At 37.1% G+C, this 24,668-nt stretch overlaps 2 protein-coding genes across 3 annotated transcripts in view; both read right to left on the bottom strand.

The window, feature by feature from the left end:
• Positions 1-4,084: 4,084 nt before the first annotated feature.
• On the bottom strand, positions 4,085-23,251 carry LOC140157403 (synaptotagmin-like protein 4). Its single transcript, XM_072180588.1, has 8 exons — positions 23,069-23,251; positions 19,707-19,889; positions 16,249-16,473; positions 12,087-12,268; positions 11,045-11,309; positions 9,695-9,957; positions 7,269-7,477; positions 4,085-6,408 (listed from the first exon to the last, which is right to left on the bottom strand). Exons 3-8 carry the CDS (start codon positions 16,414-16,416, stop codon positions 6,263-6,265), a joined length of 1,233 nt encoding a protein of 410 aa, XP_072036689.1. The 5' UTR covers positions 16,417-16,473; positions 19,707-19,889; positions 23,069-23,251; the 3' UTR covers positions 4,085-6,262.
• Positions 23,243-24,668, bottom strand: part of LOC140157401 (uncharacterized) — a 289,061-nt gene continuing 287,635 nt past the window's right edge. Inside the window, exon 8 of one of the 2 annotated variants that reach the window (XM_072180584.1) lies at positions 23,243-23,364. The gene's annotated coding sequence lies outside the window, so the exon portion shown is untranslated. The remainder of the gene's footprint in view (positions 23,365-24,668) is intronic. The other variant, XM_072180585.1, reaches the window with a different exon arrangement.

Here is a 24,668-nt window from a genome sequence, read left to right as displayed (position 1 = left end):
GGAATCTGTAATCGCTTTAACCAACATACCTAAACTACCAAAAAACACATTTTCATCAAATAAATTTTATTGTGTAGCCTAGATGGATGGAAGAGTATAATCATGGGTAATTTCAATACCCTGGTATGTAAGATAAGAGAGATGTGATGATGGAGGTAGAACATTTTGAATGACCCTCGTACAATCGCAAGGGATTATAGTTTCACAACATGTCCTGTTCATAATCGGCAATACCGCGCTAGCCTGAATTCAGGGTTTGACTGACATATCCACCTAGTACCCCGGGTAATTTCAGCACACTCACTCTGATCTCACTACACAGCATGGAAAATATAGCCAGGCCCGGCCAATCAGACAATAGTGTTTTATTTCCAAGGCAAAACATAGACTAGGCCAAGTTCAATTGGCAAGATTTGGTTAAAATTTGAATATGTGATCATTCTTAGGGTTCACTGTGCCAGATAAGAGCTACTAAATAATTGTACTAATTTCTAGGTGATTATGGGCTAAACCATTTTTTACATAAAATATTGATTATGGCTTTTTAATTATCTCACATCGTCTTCTCTTCAGACAGGTTTAATGCTCAAGTTTCCTTCATATTACAATGCTAAATTTGAACTCCGACTATGGAGGTTTATATGATGCACCAAATCGGTTCCTATGACCATGGTCATATCAGTTGGGGTTAGGTTTAAGGTTAGCTAGAAATCTTCCGAGTGTAAGAGACTTATTTCAGTCTCTTACACATTATTGCATTTGCAATCCTATACTTTTACATGAAGTGATCATAGGAACTGATTTGGTGCCATATGTCATAGCTAGACAATGTTGTAGATAATGATATTGAATAGTTCAGCAAATTGTCTTACATTTCTGATAACACAATCTGTTTCAAAATCTTTAGAGTCCTGAACATTCGATCTTAGCAGGATCTTTATCAAAGGCAAAGATAAAGATCAAAAGCTCAGGCTCCTAAAAACTTTTTACTTTTAAGAAATCTTACCAAACATGCTATTTTTGTGGATAAGCAGTTTCCAACAGTTCGCCTTTTAACATGATATATTGTGAAACTAAATAGATAACATAAAAAATATTGACACTAACTGTTGGGAAAACTCTACTTGCATATTGGCTATAATATTAAATAAATATTTCATTGCAATATAAATTATAATATATGACATGTAAGACGTTGTGAAGGTGGGTGAAGCATGTGTAGTATGCACAAGCTGGGACAGCTAGGCGCAAGTGAAAACAACAAACTCTCAATCAACAATCTCTAATGCATTCAACATTGGATTCCCTTGAATGATTGGGTACACACATCTAGGACACATGTTCAGAAAATGAAACAACAAAAATTAAACAAACAAACAAAGTCGATTTGAAATTGAAAAAAAAGCAGACATAACATTCTTAACAACAAATGCATAGAAAACATTGTGCAGAAGTATAGTCATTTCTTCATAATTCAGATTTCTCTCGTCTTCTACCCTCTGGGAGGAAATACCCCCATCCACCAGAGGTTACTGTTCAAAGAGTGTAATCTTCAAATGACACACCGTTGAACTCTGTTAGAAAGATGATACCGGTACTATTGATTTAATATCTGTATATACACCAGGCACTTGTGAAGTTAATTTAAAACTTTTAATTATTATTTTGGTAAAAGGCAATTAATATTTTGAATTGAAAAAGTGCTTTAATATATGCAATATACATTATAGATTTTATGTGCAGATGATGATACAGTTATTGACAAAAAATACAGAACCGACCAGTTTATTGATCAGACGATACCCTTCATAGTTGTCGGGTAATATACATACAATGGATGTATACAAGAAAGCCAGAAATACAACGTCTCATGTGTAGGCATATTGGTACTCATTGCATGAATGCAATCACTACCATCAACAAAGTTAGCTTTTATGATTAAAGAGGAAGCCCCGTCAGACCAGTTCTTCTGGGGTGAACCCAACCTGCCTGGTTATCAAATTAATCAGTGACAAGGTTATCTCTGAATATGACATGTGCTAATTGATGCAATAACATTAAAGCATCAATTTAGCACCTGTCAAATTTGGAGATAACCTTGTCACAGATTAATTTGATAACCAGGCAGGTTTGGTTCACCCCAGAAGAACTGCTCTGGCAGGGCTTCCTCTTTAAGCTTAAACAGTTTCTTCCTGCAGGATGCACAATTTATGTTTTGGTGAACAGCTTGACCTAATTTCATTTCAGATATTGTGAACAAACCACATTTCATTGATAAAATGTCTTAGAAAAGTTTATTTCCCATAGCAAGATTACATCAATCATAAATTATTATAAAGTTTTCCTTAAAGTTGTTATTTCCGCATCTAACCTATTTTGAAATTCCCGACATACACAAAATATAAACTTAAAACAAAAAATATATCTTGCATCTTTTTAGTACACCTACAGTGAATTTTTACTTATGCTTATTTGCGACTTTCTTGTAAAACTTCCAGTAAAAACAATAATTGTAACGGCATAAGTTTGCATGAAGTAGCATTAGATACACACGAGGCTAACATTCCTGAGGATCATGACAACATTGAGATTTATGTATTAATAGAATGTTCCATAAAACTAGAATGTTCCATACCTTACTCATGTATCCATTTAAACACAGCTTTTCAAAAATCAAAAAATACTTTGATATAGACAAAACAAAAATTGACATTTATTTGAAAAGAAATATCCCAAAAGTTGCATTTAAAATGTTATTTTATGCTTTCATCTTTCATTGACTGAATTGCCAGTGCATTATGTATTTTTTGAGTGCGATGGGAGTATGAGTAACATACGTAACAGCCCAGTACAGTAGTAACAAGTTGATCCTTTTAGGCTCATAGGACTATTACAACAAGTAATGGCACTCCCTGCAACTGTGACATGCTCTCAGTTGCATGGAAACAACAAGCATTAAACATGTTATAACAAAATACAGAATGGCCAAAGAAAAAAAAATCACTCTTGTTGAGAATGTCTTATAATTAGTGTGCTGATCCCAATCAATTTGCATGGGCATTAATTCTGGGAGGAACACAGGGACATGTCCCCCCCCTCCCCACATTTTGGCAAACAATTTTTTGTTGTTTTCAGCCATTTTTGACAATTCAAGCCAAATGTGCCCCTCCCCCTTACTTTTCAAGATGGATTGATACCACTGTCAGTTTGAACAAACCCTGAATATTTCAATGAATTATGACAATATTATTGATTACAATTTAGCATGAGTGTTTCACAGAGGTAATTATTATTCCATGTTTTCAATGTTAATCCAGACTACAGGTGGAAGAAAAATGAAATGGTCCTCCCATGAGCACGATAATTTGTTTTATACCATACTTTTTACCTCAACGATAGTGTCATTTTTTTTTAAACCAAACCATATTCTGCCGGTGTGTTCAGAATTAAGATTCATTTCAGAATATATGTACATCAATACAAAAGAAGATATAAAAAAATCATTGTTTGTTCACGACATATTCAGTCGTCTTAAAGGTGCATACAAAAAATTCAATCTCTTCACCACAATCTATTATACTTTGATCAGCCGGTCATCGGCGGGAATTATTAGGCGTTTACCACTATGCCTAAAAAGTAGACCCATGTTAAGAGTGACATAGTTGACCCGTCTGATCTATATTGTGTGTGTTAAATAAAGCAGACAAAGTATATGACTTCAATTAATAATTTGTGATGCTTCTGGCCAGCTGTCACAAGGCAATTCTCAAAATAAAATAAATTGATATTAATCCGCGATGATAAAAGACCCGCCCATTACGAGCTAATCAAACTATAGACAGCATTGTGGTTAGAAGTTGTTGAGTTACCATGGCAACACATACTTTACCCCCTGAGCACTACCTGCCGATCTAACATTGCCTCTGATTGGTTAATTGGTTGGTTAATTATGTGATATCTTGAATTATGTGATATCTTCACTTTAATCACCCCATTTTTTTTAGTACTGAAATTATTCTAATAATGTTGCTGATTGGTCCAGTCGATAATGAAAACTTCCTTTTGGCCAATCTCTCATGTTCTCATGGGGTTAAACATGCTCTCAGTTTTGGGAAATTATGGATTAAAAAACAACTTGAAAGTGATTTTTACATGTAATATCTACAAGAACATTGGTATTATGATGGGTCACGACCCTATGATAGACTCAGTCTCATCCCTCAAGTGTACAAAAACATTGGTATTATGTTGGGCCAATGACATGACCCTATGAAACACTCACTCTCATCTCTCTGTATAAAATTTGTATTTGCAAAATGCGCTAATTTCTGCATACAAACCTGAAATGCGCATATATTATTGCTGAAAATCGGTCACATTGTTGTCTGTAAGAGTGTGATAAGAAAAGACAAGCTTCTAATTTGTTCTTCAGTCATATATATTCTTAACTAGTTTTACTTCCACCTTATATCATAACTATTAGAGTTGAGAACATCACAACATTCTGTCCTGCTATATTAGAGGATCTACACGGTGCTCTGAATCTGGACTCATTTGCAACAATGTGGACCTTTGTCATCTATCAATGCATTCACAGAAGATGACTTTTCAGTGAATGTGCTAAAGAAAGACCGACTTCTGACTAGCATTCTTACACAGGCTGAATATGATCACCCTGCTTTGGGCTATTCCAGTTGACATACATACACCCCCTATGGAAGACACAACCTTTAATCTCCTACATGGGTGTAGATTTCAAATGGACTTATTCATTCAGGTAATTAACCCCATTTGAAATTCACACTCCCTGTGGAAGATTAATGCCATGTCTTCCATAGAGGGTGTATGGATTTCAAACGGAATAGCCTTTTAACATAACTGATGCAAGTCAATCCAAATCGGATTAAACAACGTTTCGTTCACACGGTCGGACTTAAGTCACTTAATACCGCTAAACTTATATCCGACCGTGTGAACATGACTTCAGTCTGTTATGGCCCATTTAATCCAGATCAGATTCAGTCCAGACGAAATAACTCAAAGCACCTTGTATAAACTCTATTGTGTCTTCTTTTTGCATGGTTACTGAATCAGTTCATAGACAATCCTGGAATCGAACCCAAATCTAACCCAGGCTGATGCTCTAGCAAGGGAGCTAATGAGCTGGGAGACAATCAGCTTTAGGCTTCAATAATTACTTATATTCTCCATGTACTGATCCAGTAACTATCCAATTAGTATGACCTCAGTGGCCATTTGAAAATCCTGCTGAAACAACACAAAAACAGCCCTTCTTATGTACTAAATCCTAGTCAATCTCAGCTTTGTTTTTGTGCTCAAGCATCAAGCTCAAATTTGGATACCAGGTCTATTTTTTTTCCAAAATAGCCACTGCATTTATAAGAGTTCATTTTAGTTGGGAACCAATACCTAGGAAGGGCCAAGGAATGTACAGCTAGTCACTCACCAATCCCATTCTAGCTATTCTACTACTAATTCTTCTATATGTGGTACTGTTAATTCAGATTTTCTTACAGTAATATAAAGGTAATAAAATGAGAAAAAAAACCCACAAAATTGTACAATATTTCAATAAGTTTTGGAAGATAATAGGCAACTGAATCAGTTCACCAGCATGTCCATGAATATTCATGAGGCTACATCATCACCGTTCTTCATCCGTGAAGCAGGATCATTGAGTTGCATTTTAAAGTCTTGTGTTCCGGTGCTCTTGTAGAACATTTTGTAGAATATGATATTCAAAGTTGTTTGATTCATGTGCAAAAACCACAAAAATTGGTACAAATAGGTTAAAAAAACATCATTTATTGCAACCTCTGTGCTGCGTGTGATTGTATTAATGATATTGCTGTATGTGGATTCCATGTGACAAAATGGATTCATCAAATAGACGTGATACCTGTTGAAGAAAGACTGTTGCAGCATCCAAAGACAACCATCCAAATTTGAGTCAGGATCAAGAGTGTCCCATTTGTCTTCCTTTGTCAACTGTAAAGCAACTTGTTTCCAGCACCAAATTGCCAGGAATGAGTGCAAATTATTTTTGGTAAGAGAGTTAGGACCCTATGTCTTCGCTCACCATGTTAAGAGATGTAAGCTAATGTTTACAGAGCATCTTACCAAACCTGGAAACAAGTCTTGTGCAAAACTTACTGTTGCTTTACAGTTCTCCCGTGCATAATGTCATCACTGCATAATGAATATTCATGACTGCATAGTAAGGTGATATTGTTCACATTTGTCATGTACTGCCTTTGGTGTTCATGTTAGGTCGTAATGTTAAGGTGGCCTCTGTCCATTCCCCAGGGGTTTTTAGCATGGTTTCCCAGGCCCTGATTTCATCTGCTGTTGAGTCCATCCAGTCCACTTCTTTGCCAAATGATAAACCTGTATGCCAATAGACAAAATATGAGATGATTTTAGTCGTCTGCATCACATACTGTCATATCTCAAAAGGCTGCCTTGTGTGATTTATTTATTATTATTATTATTATCAGTAACCACCGGGTATAAGCCCACCCCCTAGATGGCAGATTTCACTTCAAAATGGGGGTGGGCTTATAACCGGGGAAGGGCTAGTGCTTGAATTTAAAAATAAGAACAATCACCCCCATTTGTATATGCCCAATGTACCAGTAATTTCTATCATACATGTCAATTTCATGTGTGGAATGTTAATTATCAACTGATTTTTTTTTTTATTTGTTCTTAAATATGAGAGCAAAGCATTGATTTGATTTAAGAACTTGGCCAAAATTTAGTACTGGGCTTATACCTGAGTGCACCCTTGTTCCCAGAATGTTTTTGAAAAATAGGGGTGGGCTTATAGCGAAGGTGGGCTTATACCCGGTGGTTACGGTATTAAGTTATGTTATGTCATCTAATTCGCTTGTCGTTGTGCACATTAGAATATGACCGTTGCTAAGTCAACTGGCTCACGCTTTCTTTGTTATGAACCACTGATCGAAATGATCACAACGTGCACTATTACAGCGAATTGTAAAATTAACTTCATTATATTCATTTTGAGGTATTATCAATTCAATATAAAAAGTCCCTAGTTTTGAGATATTTTCTCAAAATATCAAGAGCCATCTCAAGAACGTCTGAACCAATCTAGGCTTGTTTGTACTCATTTTAATGCATTTTTCATGATGATTCCAAATATGGTCATGCAAATGCACAATTCTATTAAATTGTGAATTTTTTGAAACAATTAAAACTTATTGTCTGCAGTCGACACTCACCTGTGCCCATACCAAGCCTGATCCCACCAAGGAAGTCATTGGATCCTATTGTGTCATAATCCCACACCGTCAGTTCTAGGCACCTTTCTTTGAGACTCTTGAGTGTGACGTTGCCGTAGCTGAGTTGATATTGCCAGGAGGGGTTCAGGTTGTTCTTGACTACGTTGGTTTTTCTTTTGCCTTGCTTTGACCTATCTGGTTCAAGGTAACTGTACAAAGTAATGTAAGTAAAATTATTTGAGTGTAAATATATAGTAATAACTTGCAATTAAAAAAGAAATCTGGAATAAGTGAAATGACCCTGAAAACACAGAAAGCTTAAGAATAGAAACAAAAATTGAAAACTTGTTTGTAAAAGGAAATAATATTGAATTATTGCAGAAAAGGAGCAACTTCAACATGATTGTAGCTCTACCACAATAACAGGTTATACAGGCTGTATCCAAATGATTGGTGCCCATCAGGTTTTGGTGCTACTAACAAGCATGCTTCTTCAATATACAATAATGGATTATCTTAAAATCAGGGCCGTCGCTAGGGGGGGTATGGGGGGGGTGACACCCCAATACACAATTTTGTCGGCAAAATTTGACAGCTGTCGGCAAAACCAGGTGACTGTCGGCAAATGTAGTCAAAGGTATGTGTGATTGTCGGCAAATTGTGAGAGCCATATAACAGATTAATGTGTTACGAAATTGTGTTGTTGTAACGTAATAGACATACTGTGAATGGTATAGTAGTTACTAGTTAAATATTTTGAAAATTTTTTGCGACTCTACCCAAACCCCCCCACTTTTTAGATTTCTGAGCGCCGTCCTGGCGAAAAAAAATTTGGGGAAACAAATTACAAAAAAATTCCGTCGGCAAACCATACTGTACACCCCCCGAATCATATTGGTCTAGCGACGCCCCTGCTTAAAATGCACAGGATGTATAGTCTAATAACCTTTAACATCGTTCATCTGTAAAGAAGGTTGCATTTTGATGTGGTATTCTTGTCCATAATCAGTCCAAACTGATGGGTACCAATCATTTTGATACAGTCTGTATTCACATCAAATTTAATTGATCGTGAAGGGTAATATTTTCCCAATGAGCATGTGGTATTTGAGTCAGGGCTTGCTTGTCCGATGCTATAACAATCTAATCAAATAACCACAGAAAGAGCATATAGATATTTAGCAAAAACCATCTGAAATAACAAACCTACATCATTACATTGCTGATGATGGAGAAACCAAAGGATAAAACTACAGCATTACACTGCTGATGATGAAGAAACAAAAGGACAAACCTACAACATTGCACTGCTGATGATGGAGAAACCAAAGGATAAAACTACAGCATTACACTGCTGATGATGGAGAAACCAAAGGATAAAACTACAGCATTACACTGCTGATACAACTACAGCATTACACTGCTGAAGATGGAGAAACCAAAGGATAAAACTACAGCATTACACTGCTGATAACGGAGAAACTAAAGGATAAAACTACAGCATTACACTGCTGATGATGGAGAAACCAAAGGATTGCACTGCTGATAATGGAGAAACCAAGGGATAAAACTACAGCATTAACACTGCTGATAATGGAGAAACCAAAGGATAAAACTACAGCATTACACTGCTGATAATGGAGAAACCAAAGGATAAAACTACAGCATTACACTGCTGATGGAGAAACCAAAGGATAAAACTACAGCATTACACTGCTGATGATGGAGAAACCAAAGGATAACACTACAGCATTACACTGCTGATAATGGAGAAACCAAAGGATAAAACTACAGCATTACACTGCTGATAATGGAGAAACCAAAGGATAAAACTACAGCATTACACTGCTGATAATGGAGAAACCAAAGGATAAAACTACAGCATTACACTGCTGATGATGGAGAAACCAAAGGATAACACTACAGCATTACACTGCTGATAATGGAGAAACCAAAGGATAAAACTACAGCATTAACACTGCTGATAATGCAGAAACCAAAGGATAAAACTACAGCATTACACTGCTGATAATGGAGAAACCAAAAGATAAAACTACAGCATTACACTGCTGATGATGGAGAAACCAAAGGATAAAACTACTGCATTACACTGCTGATAATGGAGAAACCAAAGGATAAACTACAGCACTGCTGATGATAGAGAAACCAAAGGACAAACCTACAGCATTACACTGCTGATGATAGAGAAACCAAAGGACAAACCTACAGCACAGCATTACACTGCTGATGATTAAGAAACCAAAGGATAAAACTACAGCATTACAATGCTAATTGTGGTAGAGAAACATTTGACCTTATTTGTTTCAAACTTGGCTTAGAAACATTTGCTTGCCTGTTAATTTCATTTTTATTTATTTGATTTTATTTCGGGGTGGGGCGGGCCAAAAACAAGCTTTCTTACTCACCACTTAACAAAGGGGTTGGAAGACCCATTCATTCTTACAGCCATCAGATTCTTAGCTTCTTTTATATTTACATGAAGCCAACCCGCTGATTTCTTGGTGGGACTATTACTTTTCCTCTTGCCCAGTTTCTTCTTCTTCTGCTTGTCTGGTGATGGTGGCGTCTCTTCGGCAGTATCATCTCGGCCATCGATGGCTGCTGGCTCAAATCGTAAGGCTAGAATGATATCACCTTTGTAGGACAGGGAGGTTTCTGCTGGTGGTGCCTGTAAGAAAATGGTCAAATATTAATGCACTGTGTGCTATAGGGGCATATGCATAAATCAAGTTTTGATACATTTTCTCAAAATATCAAGGGCTATCTTAAGAACCACTGAGACAATAATAGGCTTGTTTGTACTCATTTCAATGCATTTTTCATGCCGATTCCAAATATGATCATGAAAATTTACAATTCTGACATTTTTGTATTTTTTTGTTAAAGTTGCAAGTTGTTGCCTGCAGTCGACAACCACGTGGAGAGAGAACCACTGAGACAATACTAGGCTTGTTTGTACTCATTTTAATGCATTTACTTTGGCATAGCTTCTTTGTTAGTTCCAGCCAAACTCTGTCTGGAAACATGAGAGTAAATGGCAAGCAGATCATTAAAAAAACTGGGAAATGATGCATATATGCATGTATATATGAGGGGGTATCAAAAAGTGTTAGAAATCACCCAGAAGTGAAGCTATATCGATGAAATTTTGTCATTGTAATCACTGGTCCTTATGTACATTATGGTCCAAAAATGGTCTCATAAGCATTTCTACTTTCTTTACAGGTGGTGCTAGATGGGCAGTAAGCGCATAACCTTTTCATGATAAGGCCCTCCACTTTCTTCACTGTGGACGCATCATTCCCAAGACCGTCCACTTCTTGGATCATCTGTGAGGGGCATGTGACCAATTTGGAAATTCCTTTTTCAAACAGCAACAGTGCCATACGAAGGGCAATCATCACCGCCGTTGACAGCCTTAATTTCATAGATTTTCTGGGCATTGTAGGCCTAACCCTTCAAATGCAGGAACTTAAATGCTGAGTCCCTCAATTTTTCCATCTTGCAGGTTATGCGCTTAATGCCCATCTAGCACCAGTAGATATATATACTTATGAAACCAATTTGGACCATAATGTAAATAAGGACCAGTAATACACTGACAAAATTTCGTTGATATAGCTCCTTCACTTCTGGGTGATTTCTAAAACTTTTTGATACCTCCTCGTATTTTAAAGATGATCCAGTAGGAAACCTGTCGAATACATCCAATGGCATTAATACCTGTCAAAAGGTTAACAAACTAAGAAACCTACCTTATTGCATAACGGATGCCATGTTGGTTTATAGCTGTCCAAACTGACTGTATCCAATGGCATTAGCACCTCTCCCAGGAATGTATTACGCCCAAAGGCATCTCTATTCCACACGGATACATTAAGAGTTCTTGTTTGTAATTCACTCTGGGATATTGTATACCTAATAGCTTCTTCAAACATTGGGTTTATGGTGCCACGTTTCACTTTGGTTTTTCTCTTGCCATTCTTGGTCTTGTCAGGAAGCAAGTAGGTCTTCACATAGCTGCATGTAGATGAGATAATATTAGACATTGTGAGGGCTATAAGTAACATTTAAGGTGACCAGTACTACACCCCCTGATCAACTTTGTGACTAATTTTGCATTTTTCTCAAAAAATAACTACATACTGGTAACTTATGTATATAGGGCAACAATTTGTTGAACAAATCTAATTACTTCACTGAAATTTCAGTGATTAAAGACAAGTGGTTCATTATAAATGTTAAGAAATGAGGTACATTCTAGCGGTATACCTCATTTCTTATCATAAATAATGTACTGCTTGTCTTGAGTCACTGAAATTCCAGTGTAGTATCTGGATTCCTTGCCCCGATAATATACATAACTTTTGTTACCAGTGTGTTATTATTTTTTGAGAAAAATGCACAAATAGTAATAAGACACATTCCATCCTGTGCCTTATTATTGACAAAAAATTTGTAAGGAAGAATTACTTTGTAATGTAGAATTACTTTTCAAAAATATTTTGGTGTCAGATTATGCCATTGTGACTACAGGTACTTTTGCAGAATCCCTGTGCTGTTTTAAATCTTTAAATGTCTCAAGGGTGGTCGTAACACAAGAATTATGGAAACTTTTGGATCTCATAACTGCTAAAATGTTAGTCTAAGGTATCTAAAAATATACATATTAGAATTCAGCTTGCTTTACTTTAATGGGAATTATTATTCTAAAAATGACCTCTAATAAACGCCCCCTTTTGGAAATACAACACCCCTGTGGGCAACTATTCGAGGAAATACAGTAGTCATACTTACGGATCAGATTTGTTCTTTTTGGTATCAATTGGAGCTAAGTCGCGACAGTTGATCACTTTGATTTCAAAAATACCAATCTTGTAGTTGTAACTCAAACCAAACTGAATATCCCCTGTGATAGGAAACTTCCCATAATGCTCTCCTGCTTCGCTATAGAGACTAGTTAAACTGGTGGAACTTCCCTGTAACAAACAAAAATACAATGAAATGTAATTGTTGCAATAGACAAATTCCCACACCTGTTTTTTACACAGAAGAACAGATGGAAATGTATATATAGAACAGAAGTGTACCACAAGCGGTGTGTAACAACATTAATGGCTTTATACAAGGTAAAATCTTTTGAAACTTTTACTACTGCAATAATGATGACATTGTATTTGGGGATCAGCTAATAAAAAAAAAAAAAAAAAAAATTGTTTGCTTGCCCTCGAATGGATTTTAAAAATTGGGTCGGTCGGTAGGGGAAATTATTTTTTTTTTTTTTTTTTTTTTTCCCCGTTTCCCTAAAACAGACATGGCGAATACCGAATCGGCGAATGCAATTAATGGTTCAAGCATTTCCGTAGCAGCAACATCACGCCATGGTCCAGCATCTGTGCTCGCCACTTGCACCTTAAACAATTGTAGCTCTTCTACATGTAGGCCTACGTTTAATGAAGTGTACAATTCTCCTACATGCAGTGTTTTCTGCTTTTCAAAACTATCATATTAAGGGGAAGCTGCACCAGGATTGTTGTGAAATAGGGGTATTTTAGTCTTTTTATGTTTTTCTAAATTAAAATCTATAGAATTTGGGCCTTTATTTGCTTTTATTTGATTCAAATCGGACATTTGGTTCAGAAGTTGCAAGTAATCAAAGGGAACAACGTGACGCTTGAAAAAGTCGCGAATTGAATTCTGTCCTATACTAATACACGTAATGTATAAATTTCTTATGTATTTTATTGTTTTCAAGGGGCGATATTTAAGGAATTTCCAGCTAAAAATTAATTTCTGAATAATGTAATATGTTTATTGTCTATAAAGAGTGCTAATAATTAGTATAAATGTTATTGTTGTCAGAAACATGATTTTATAACATTTGATATGCATAATTGCTGCCTAATTAACATATTAAGTGTTTCTAGACTTAAAATGCCATTTTCTGCCAGATGTTGTTAGCGCGTCATTTTTTTACCTTCATGCGTCACTTTTCTTGGTAATGGTGTATCTGTTTGAGCTTATTTTTGGCAAGTATGTTGGACATACCTGTATCTAAATATTTGTAGAAGGAAATTTTGGAAAACATCTGGTAACCATGGAAGCGACCCGTTTTGGTAAATTTTCATAAAATGCATAAATTTACCAATTTTAATGCACCGTAAGCGTAACCGTACAACCTTTTTTTGAAAATTCCCTCTATACATTTTTTAATTAGACCTAAATTTGTCGTGTTGTGTCCGCCATGTTTAAAGTGAAATCATATTTATACCAAGCGATTTGTGCTCTTAATAAAAGTAGCCTCAACAAACATGTTGAAAAAATAGTGCAATGTTACTTCCTAGTCGTCTGAACAAATATCATGAATCTAAATATTTATAAACAAGAAATGAATATCTGGTACAACTGTTTTCAAATTTTATCTACTTTTACCATATTTTAACATCTGCTATATTGTAGATCCATTCTTGCACGATATGCATGGTTATATTTTGCCTGTAAATAAACTCATCCCTAGATCGCCGTCCGAAATGTGCAGGTGGATAGCAAATTGTATTAGAGCTTAGGCGCTGAGGTGGTATCTGAAATTGCGGAACCCGACAGTCAGGTACAGCCGGACACGTAAACATGCAGGATATGGTATTTTACAACGTTTCTTTTAAATCATCGGTTTTTGGGAAATCGTAAAAAAACACCTTTTTCAAAAAAAAAAAAGTTCTACGGTCGGGACTGCCGAGACGGTTGGTCGGACGAGGGCAAGCAAACAACTAAAGGAACAGATGTGTATGTATAATAAGCGCATCAGTCTGCGTGTTTCTACTGAGGGCCAAATTCCGTGCCATGCCGTGCCGTGTCATACCGGGTAACAAGCCCAGTAGAAACGACCTGGGTAATCGGTTGCCGTGTCATGCCGGGTCATGTGCGCGCCTTTCGTGATCCACCTCTTGAGGTGGATCATGCCGAATCAAAGCGTGTAATCCGGCGCGGTAGAAGCGAGCCGCGTGTGATCGGTTGCGGGTCGAGGTCATGCGTGTTGCAAAAATAACGCGATTTATGAGCTTTTATATTCTACTTGTACAGTAGGGGCCTATAATGTAGTTCTTTCTGATATTATATACACTGGCCACATGTGTGACTCGCATGAACTTGATGAAGTAAAATGGATATGACTTTACTAGTCTAGGCCTACTTCTTTATAGTGAATGAGTTGGTTATATTTTGGCTGTAAATTAATTATCATAATAGCCAATTACTAGATCCACTGGTAAATTAATGCAATTTGGATTTTACGAAAACACTAAATTGTGATTGTAGGTCATATGCCATGAGCTGCCATGCGTGGACATTTAAATTTAGGATGCAACCGTCAAATCTGTTTTCCCTACTTCCGGTTTACAGGAAAAAAATGCCGTGCATCGCGCGAGACACGGCTTTCTGGTCTCAGTAGAAACAAGCTGGATAACGGTGGTCGGATTATGATCGGTATTTTGTGCCCGGAAAATAGCGGGTCAAAAAGCCGTACGCTCAGTATAAACACGTAAATAGGCTGCGTGCATCAGACTTAATGCCTTACACTGCAAAATCTTTTGAAACTGCTACTACCGTGTTCATTCCATTAACTGCCCATGCCCCTATAAGTGCCATCCAATGACTTTACAATAAGCAAAGTGATATTACTTAGTTTATTAACTACCCATGAAAATCTGAATCATGGTCTGAAACATATGACACACTGATGATGACAGGCCTCGGCGCCTTTAAGTCACTGCAACGGCAGGGTGGAAAATGGTATAAATTTTGGCATTTTTTACAAAAACTATCAATGATATCCCTAAAAATAATACAAGGCAACATGTGGCTTATATTATATTCTGTTTTGTGCCTGAATCTTATGAATGTTATGAAGAGCTGTGCAAATGATGAAATACAAATACTTAAGATGTCATGAAACAATATAATTACAACCTGTCAAAATCCAATTTTGCTGAAACTTTATTTTGTAAATTTGGTAAAGTAAATTATTCAATGCCCAAAAACTTCAGAAAACTTATTTTTATAAAACCCATACAATGAAATTCAAATAATAGAGTATTGTAACCCCATTCTAAATGGCATAGTTCAATTGAAGTCGGAGAACTGTGTCCCTAGAGCAGGGGTCCGCAAATAGTGGCGCGCCGTGGCTTCCCAGTGACACGCTGCACCGTTTAGATTTAAAAAAAAATAATTTTAAAAATCAAATTAAATCAAACCCTTTGATCAAACTTCATCCATCAGGAATATCTCCAATATTCTACATTTCAACATTAAACAATGCGATTCCATGTTATCCTTGTAAAGACAGGCTAAAAAAGTACAAAATATTGCACCAAATGATGTCATTTGTACCTCAAATTTCAAAAAATCGATAGCTTCAGAGGAGGGACACCCCTATGACTCCCCCCGGTGGTGCTAAATCGCAGCCATTGAGTGGCGCATTACAGTTTTCTTTTATTTCATGTGGCGCTTCAACAAATCTATTTGAGAAAGCCTGCCCTAGAGATTGGCAGGGATTACAGTGCTATTATTAGGTGATTAGTATGGTTAGTCTCCACGCCATGCATTAAATCTCAGTGCTTTAATGATTTTCTACTGAGTGCTACCTTGCATTAAATCCAAGTGCATTAATGATTCTATATACTGAGTGCTACCTTGCATTAAGTCCAAGTGCATTAATGATTCCATGAGTGCTACCTGCAAAGGAATTAGTCTCCCACCACACCTCCAGAAGCATAAGTACCTCTAACTCTAAAAGAAGTTATAGTTTCTATAGCTACAGTTAGTCTCCACACCCAGGCATCAGAATGTTATAAATCATGGGTGCATAATGATCCATTGGAGGTGCAGATTAATTAAGTTAGTCTCCACAGCAGGCATCCTCCATCATGCTACAATCCGTCCAACACCTTCCAATGTGTTTTACCTTCATCAACTGCGATCTCTGTAGTTTACGCCCCAACGTAAGGGTTGACGTGTCACTTGCAGAAGCATATCTAATGTAGTTCCTCTCTGAATTCTCCGCCAAGCTCCGTTGAGATCCTCTAGAAACACTGTCAACGTAGCTCTCCCTCTCAATGGTATCTTTCCCCATGTAAGGTGCACCACCATTAGCTGAGCCATTTGCATAGAAATCATCAGTGGTTGGTTCCTATGATGCAGATTTGGTGAGGATAGGGTATAATCAGCATATAATGTTAACAGTGGCGTAGCATCATAAGGGCTATAGCCATGTGCCCCAAATCAATTTGACAATTGACAAAACCTAGAAGGAAATTTGCTGCAAAATGGCTTGTGCCCCAATCAGGCCTGTTGCCTCCTCAATCATGGTTGGTATCCCCTCATAGGATGACTCATGCAATACCAAAGCTCACAAATGCTCACCAATGGACATATACCAAGTTTGATTAATATCAATTAACAATAACTTGGAAACTGAAGATGCAGGCCTGTAGCCAACAACCAGGAAAAGCCTTGACAATAATAATATTGGCAATTTGAACCCCTAAAAGGGTACAATTCTTTCTTTTAGTGTTGATACATCCAAACTATCCTCCATTGGACAAACTTTCAAAAAGTGTTTTATAAAAAAGGAGCTTTAAACAACAGATTTTGCTCAAAAGTGAAAAAATATAAATGCAGAACACATTATGAACACTAGTGCACAGTATTCAACTGATGAATACCAGTGTTAAAATGTTGAAAAACAATTGGTCAAATTCAAAATTGAACACAAAATGTGATGAAATCATGTTCCAAACATGAACAGCAGTGTAATGGTGTTCCAAAGTGTTGCATGAAATGGGCTATTCCAGTTGAAATCCACACTGTCCCTGTGGAAGCTTTTGGAAATATGTTCCACAGGGGTGGTATGAATTTCAAATGGAATGAACACATTAGCAGCTCCATTTGAAACTCGCCCTCCCTCAATGGAAGATTCAGGTTGAATCTTTCTCAGAGGGTGTATGCAATTCAAATGGAGCAGCCTAATGTGTTCATTCCATTTGAAATTCATACTGCCCTTGTGGAAGATATTTCTAAAATCTTCCACAGGGGCAGTGTGGATTTTAAATGGAATAGCCCAATGAGTGCAAAGGGTGTTCAACTGTTCATTCTTTATCATTTCAATTAGAGTGTTCGTAAACGCTCCCAGACTAAATAGCCAGAATACAGCTACCTAACCCATGCATTTACACAATTATGCCACTCATAAATAAGGTGGCCCACAACAAAGGCCTGTAAATAAATAACACAAAGAATGTGCAAATTAAGTCATTAATATTCATCAATGTGCAAATAACATGACACAAACTAAAGAATACAAGAGGTAATCATATTCCATCATCTTTCCAAATTAAAAGTTAATTGGATATGCGTGTATGCTGCAAAGTGAATGGAATTTGATGCAAAATATGCAAATAAGCTCATTAATATGCAAATATAAGTTCATTAACATCAGGCCACCATACCCTATCACCCTACCAAGTTTGATATATAAGAATGAAGTTTATTGGTTATTGCGTTAAAGCTGCAGAGTGGATTAATGATTTTGCTTCCAACTAATAACTATCCACCTGCATCATTACATAAGCCAACAACACAAGCTGTGATTAGCTATACAAACATCAGCCTTTTCCGCGGGATCCGCCATCTTGTGGATACTGCCGTTCTGCATGTCATGCATTAGGCATTACGCCCCGATTACGCAGAGCGTGACACACCTCTGAAGTCAAGCATCAACACAGTGATCTTAGCAACAAGGCACTTCATACCCACAAGATGGTGGCGTTGACGTCACAATGACTACCTCTATACAAACATTAAGTAAAACTACATCATTCCCAATTTTCCCATCCCTTTATGCTAAGATTAGGTGTGGGTTAGGCCTATAGTGGTAACAAGGGTGACCAAGTGTCATATGACCAACAGAAGAAGTTTGGAATTACCGGACACAACTGTCGCATGTACGTTGCACATTTTATTTCCAGAGTTTGATTTAAACTAGATGACTGTCAGACTTATGATTAAAGTTATAATACAATTAAGAGTGAGGTTTGATTAGGGTTCGAGTTCAGGTTAGGAGTACCAGTGGCATGTCCAGGGGGGGCTTTTGGGTGCTGAAATTATATATAGTAGAGATCTACACAGTGTGCCTCTGGATATGTATCCTCTGGATTGGTCTGAATTGTCAACAAGAGGTTGAAAAGAACAACAAAAATGGATTATTTTGCCGAAAGATGGGGGCACTTCCACCCCGAAACTCCTCCCCCACCCCCAAGATTGACGCCCATGTCCAAGGACTACATGGACGGATAGCATTTGTAACACCTGTACTCATCACAACCAAAATCAAGAAAACGATTGTTACATTGGGGCAACACAGCAGACACAGGGGTAACAAAGCACTTAATTTTGGGGTGATTTTTAAAAAAGTGTGAAAATGTGCCAAATATCACAAATTGTCACTTAGTGGGGGTTTGATACAAAAAAAACCCACAAAACACAAAAATAAAAACATATAGTTGTTTCATCTTGAGTTTGGTAGATATTTTGTTGGTTGCAGTATTGAATCACGCAAGCTGACCTAATCTTGCCGAGTATGTAGACAAGCGTACATGCACGGTATAAAAACACAAACATCACTATCAAACTCAAGGTGATACTAAGTTTAGCTATAGTCATATCGTTGGCAGAGTGCAACACTATCGTAAGTGCAATAGAATGCAATAGCTGCCATTTGCAACATTTCAATCAATGTACTTACATTTAACCAAAAATACCCAACTCCATGTAAAGGTGATATCTTGGGGTTAGTTTAGTGGCCATCAGGAAAGTATACAGAACATCAACACTATGCAAACAAAAGTTGTTTTACAAAAGGCAGCTATTACATTCCACTGCCGATGATATGGTTTCCTTGAGACAGTAGCATCACTATCACATAATCAAAGGCGGTGTATTTGTAGGGTGCAGTCACATGGAAGACAAGACCTTAATCTCCCACACGGGGGAGATTTCAAATGGAGTGGCCCAATTGGGTAACCCCATTTGAAATTCACATTCCATGAGTGGATTATGGATTTAAACTGGAATTCCTTTTTAACCCCCTGAGCACTACCTGCCGATCTAACATTGCCTCTGATTGGTCAATTACATGATATTTTCACTTTAATCACCAATCAGAATTGAGACATGCAAATAATTTACCCCAATTTTTTTGGCGTGGTGAAATTATTCTAACAATGTTGCTGACTGGCCAACTGAAACTGAAAACTTTGTTTTGGCCAATCGGCAGGTAGTTCTCATGGGGTTAACAAATAAATTTCTCGGTCGTCAACCCAGAAAGTTGAAGAATGAGGGCAGTGCTCAGTCGAATGAACTTACCCCATGTGCACTCGATGGAGTTAGACTGAGACTTCTGGTAGCACCTGTTGAGTTTGCTGCTGCTGCTGCTGCTGTATTTGCTGTTGCTGTAGCTGTACTGGTTGAGGCAAGGTATTTATCTATATCATCATCTATGTGTTCATCTGGCTCACGCTCCTCATCAGCAGCTGAAGGGGTTGGCTCCTGGGAAGTGCAAGAAAAATCAAATTAGGTTAAGATATAAAATAAACTGTGAGGAAAAATTAGAGAATGTGTCATGCAGAATAATGGAGACTATTTCCAAGATGGCCTCCATTATCGTTGTGATTTCGCATGCTGACAAACCCACCCCAGATAACTACAAACTGTCTCATTAAATGCTCTGTGTGTTAGCCATAGGCTTCAACATTAAAAGTCACAAGTTTTGAAATATTTTCTCCAAATATCAAGAGCTATCTTAAGAACCACTGTACCTAGGGCCAATAATAGGCTTGTTTGTACTCATTTGAATGCATTTCTCATGCCGATTCCAAATATGGTCATGAAAATTTACAATTCTGATATTTTGTACTTGTAAAAAAAATTGAAACTTGTCGTTTGCAGTCGACACATTGTTGGAACACTAATGAAACATCTCCACTAAATATTACATAAAACAAAGATTTCATTAAAAATTTTAAAGATGTGTAGGCCTATTTCAAAAAAGTTGCAAACAATTAACATCTGAATACAAAACAATTTGAACACTCTTTTGACCATATCTCAAACTTATCTGCACCATACGGCTCATATTGTATAATAATGTGTCAAATGTAATACAAAAATTTGTCAAAATGACAAATACCGATGAGATGATAGTCCACACTGACTCTGCAGAAGAAAGAGCACTCTCTTTTGTCTCAAGCAATGATGACAAAGAATAGAAATCCAGATAACAATTGGAAGATGGATAAGTATAATAGAATGTTGATAGAGATTCCACCATGGTTCTGTCCTAATCCAGGCCTAGAGATCCAGAAATGTCTTGTATGATGTGGACCACCATCGCTGGTAGCAGTCAAGGCAAGTGTGGTTTAATCCAGACTCAACCAGTCTGCATACCGCTGTGTGCACTTTCCACTCATTTCCGCATTTGTCATCAAGACTACGCATAATGACAACATAGCTATGACTAATTTGAATCCATAATTTCAAATAGTAAATACTATATCCAACCAATGTTTTCTTCTTCAAACAATGGACAATGTCACAATGATTATGAGTTTCCACTGTATCCATAATGGGGTATTCCAGTTGAAATTCCTACGGAAGACATGAACTTAATCTCCCATAGGGGGTGTAGATTTCATATGGAGTCACCCATTCTGTTAACCTCATTTGAAATTCACACTCCACAATAGACTTCATTTTAAAAGTTTGCCTAAGTTATAAAGTCATTGCATTTCTACTATGAAGGAAGACCGATTCAAAACAATTTGTCTCTCAAGTAACAAGACTGTATCCGACATGTTACTTGTCAGTGGTTTGTAGATACTCTATTTTGACTTGTAAAGATATTATATGGTCATACTGCTCACATATTGGAGTGCAAACTTAACTCTCTCCATGCAGGTGTCGAATGCAGACTAATTGTTCTAAATTGTCTTTAAAAATTTATCATTTTAATGACCATATGTGGGATCGGTATGAAAAATGCTTTAAAATGAGTACAAACAAGCCGTGTATTGGTTCAGTGGTTCTTGAGATAGCTTGTGATATTTTGAGAAAATATCTCAAAACTTGGGCTTTTTACATTGAAGCTAGCTTATAGCTATAGTATGCAGAGCATTAAAGAACATTTATTTGGATGGATACAATATGGTCAGGTCCAAATGTTCTGTTTACATTTCATACTAAATCAAGTTAACACCCTATTCATAAAATATTAGTATAACTCATAAGCTATTTGCTGATAGAAATTCATAAAATATTAGTATAACTCATAAGCTATTTGCCAACAGAAAACTTAAATGCTGAATGAAAGTTGATATTTGCACACACTAGCTTTTTATGCTGACCTAATTTACAACATGCACAAATCTCAATTGGTCTGTTCTGTGACCTAAAACGGATGCATGGCAAGGACTTTAGTTTTTAATTTCATTATTATCATAGTGTTTTTTCTGAAATTTCTTACCAGATATAGGCCTATGATCAGAATTCATCAGAATTTCAAGGACTTAAATACCCTATTAATTTTGAGTTTGTACAATTTCAAAATTTGTGCTACCGGTCAGAAAAAAACCCTTTCCTGTGATATATTATAACGAACATGGTTAACCACTATAGTTTGGGGTGCTAGGGCTCGGGCTATGACCCACAACAGGGTAATGTATTGCGTTCAACCTAAGACCAAAAAATAAAACTGTTGTGCTGCCCTGACCCGACCGACCCAATTTGGCAAAATTTCAATCAGCATTTTAATTTATTTTATTTTTTATAAAGAGGTTACAAATTATAAGTGACAAAAAGTCAAGAAAAATCACTACTGCTTGGCTAAAATGTCAGAATCTGATAGCAATACAAAGCCAACAATGTGTTTTCCTCTCTTTACACTTTAAACAAACATATTGGCCTCCCATTGTAAGTTTTAAAATAGTTGAATTTGTATATGAAGAGGAAAAAGAACATTACCTTGGCCCATCCCAAATTTTCATGTAAGGGCAATGCAAATTTTCTTTTATTTATTGACCTAATTAATTATACCCCTCCCTTAATAAAAAACACTCATACAGAATTTTTAGTGCAACAACTGTCTGGATCCCCCCTTTTCAAGGCACCTGTATGATAAAATTCTGTCAAAAGTCTACATAAAATGATCATCTAAACCATCTATACCTTTCAGTTTAGAATTTCTAATTTTGACTTCATTTTATTGTTCTCTAATATGCACCCCCTGAAAGTGACTAACATAAACACACAGTGTGCCATTTGGTCTCATACAGTACTTCCCTTTTGAGGCCTACTTTCATCTGATTAAAGAGACAGACATTACAATTCACTCACTGCTTCATGTACTGAGATTTCCAATCTCAGTTTTCTCTGCCTCAAGTTTTGAGTCTAATTGCATCCATCCCATCGGACAAACAGACCGAAAAAACAACCATTGAAATTCACTCACAGCTTCATGAACTAAAATTTCAGGCCCAGCAGCAGCAGATGTTGTATGGGTGTCTGTTTTCAGTCCTGCATTCATCCCATCAGACAAACGGACAACACATAAACATTGAAATTCACTCACAACATCAGACCAGCAGTGGTAAAATCTCCACATTGAGTCTTGCACCCATCTCATTCAACACACACACATGCACCCCTACACATAAACTTTGGAATTGACTCACGGCTTCATGTACTAAGATTTCTGGCCCGGCACTAGCAGCATCAGCGGCAGCAGCCTTCTCCACCTCTACTTTGAGTCTTGCATCCACCTCATCAGCATTCACTGCCTCGTTAACTTTAGAAGCGCCCTCATTGGTGGAGGGTGCAATTGTTGAGCCTGCTCTTGAGCGTTGTGAGCGTGTTGATCCTGCCCTTGAGCGTTGGGGTGTGTAGCCACTTGCTATACTGCCTGCGTCTGTCGCAGGTGCAGTGGAAGGAGGAGCAGCAGTAGCAGCTGCAGTAGGCACTAGGTGATCTGCTGTCAAAATAATAAGAAAACACATGTTGGTAACTATATAACAATCAAATTTCAAACTTCTGGCTATAGTTTAAAGTGAAAGCCCCACTTTTGGTTCAAGTTCCTTAGGAAATTAGTCAAGGATAAAATGTATCCATGTAAATTCTGTTCTGTCTGTCATCAAAGTAACAGGTGTAAGTCAGTTCTTCTGTGGAGAACTGACCAGACAGGGCTTCCTGTTTAACATCTGTGTCACTCAAACTCCCCACAGCCTGTGATTAGTCGGCATCGGGTGGATTATATAATTCAAGTAACTCCTTCCTTAGTTACACTGTGCTAACTAAAAAAAGTGTACATTTCAAATGGAGTCATCCATTCAGGTAACCCCAAATCAAATTCCAACTCTGTGGAAGAGTAAGGTTATGTCTTTCATAAGGCGTGTATGGATTTCAACTGGAATATCTCATTTCCATGGTAAGAGGGGATTTCCCATCTATGGTAACAAAATAATAACTTTCCACTAAATCCACAAAAGGATTAACTCTGCTGAAAATGTTGAACAAAATCCTGCTTAGTGTATCAACATTATGTGATATTATTAAAATTAAAAAATTAAAAAATTTTTGGCGTAAGTATTGGAATGTAGGGTTATATCAGAGAGCCAACATTAACATCCAGAAAATAGGGAGGATTTCAACAAAAAATAGCCGGGAGGTTTTCAAAATTACATGCAACTTCTATGGCACATAATTTGTCAGAAATGGGGTTGCAAAATTGGGTGTCATTGGGCTATTCTTACTGCTGCACACCTATGGGTTTACAGTTTCTGGGTTATGCTCCTGGAATGAATTGGGCTTCTTTTTAATCTTCATAGGTGCTGCATAGGGTTATTTTCACAATGTTCTATATAGTGTACACTTCTGGCACCCCTCACAAAACTATGGAAAGCAAACAAGACCCAAGGACCTCCACCAGTATTAGTATTAACCCTAACACCAGTAAAAACCACAAAATACCACGATGACAAATTCTGATCATGCATGCATCCCAGGGTCTGCGATGACGCAATCACCCTAAGTGTGATATGCTCACGGAATTGCTGGAATAACCCGTCCAGCTACCGGTCCAGCTACTGGCATGCGGGGGGTCAAAGATTCGAATCCCGGGGGTGCCAAGTCAAAAATTCTTCTTCTTCTTGAAAAATTTGGATCTTCTTTGACTTCCGATATCAAAAAGCATGGGTCAGTGTTAGGGTTAATTAAAATAATATACATCTGAGGTGAAGGTAACAATTCAACAGATCTGTTGACCTGAGAGCAAATTAT

Source organism: Amphiura filiformis, chromosome 7 (assembly GCF_039555335.1).
Source record: "Amphiura filiformis chromosome 7, Afil_fr2py, whole genome shotgun sequence".
In the NCBI taxonomy this organism is placed as follows: domain Eukaryota; kingdom Metazoa; phylum Echinodermata; class Ophiuroidea; order Amphilepidida; family Amphiuridae; genus Amphiura; species Amphiura filiformis.
This window is presented reverse-complemented; position numbering and strand designations above follow the sequence as displayed.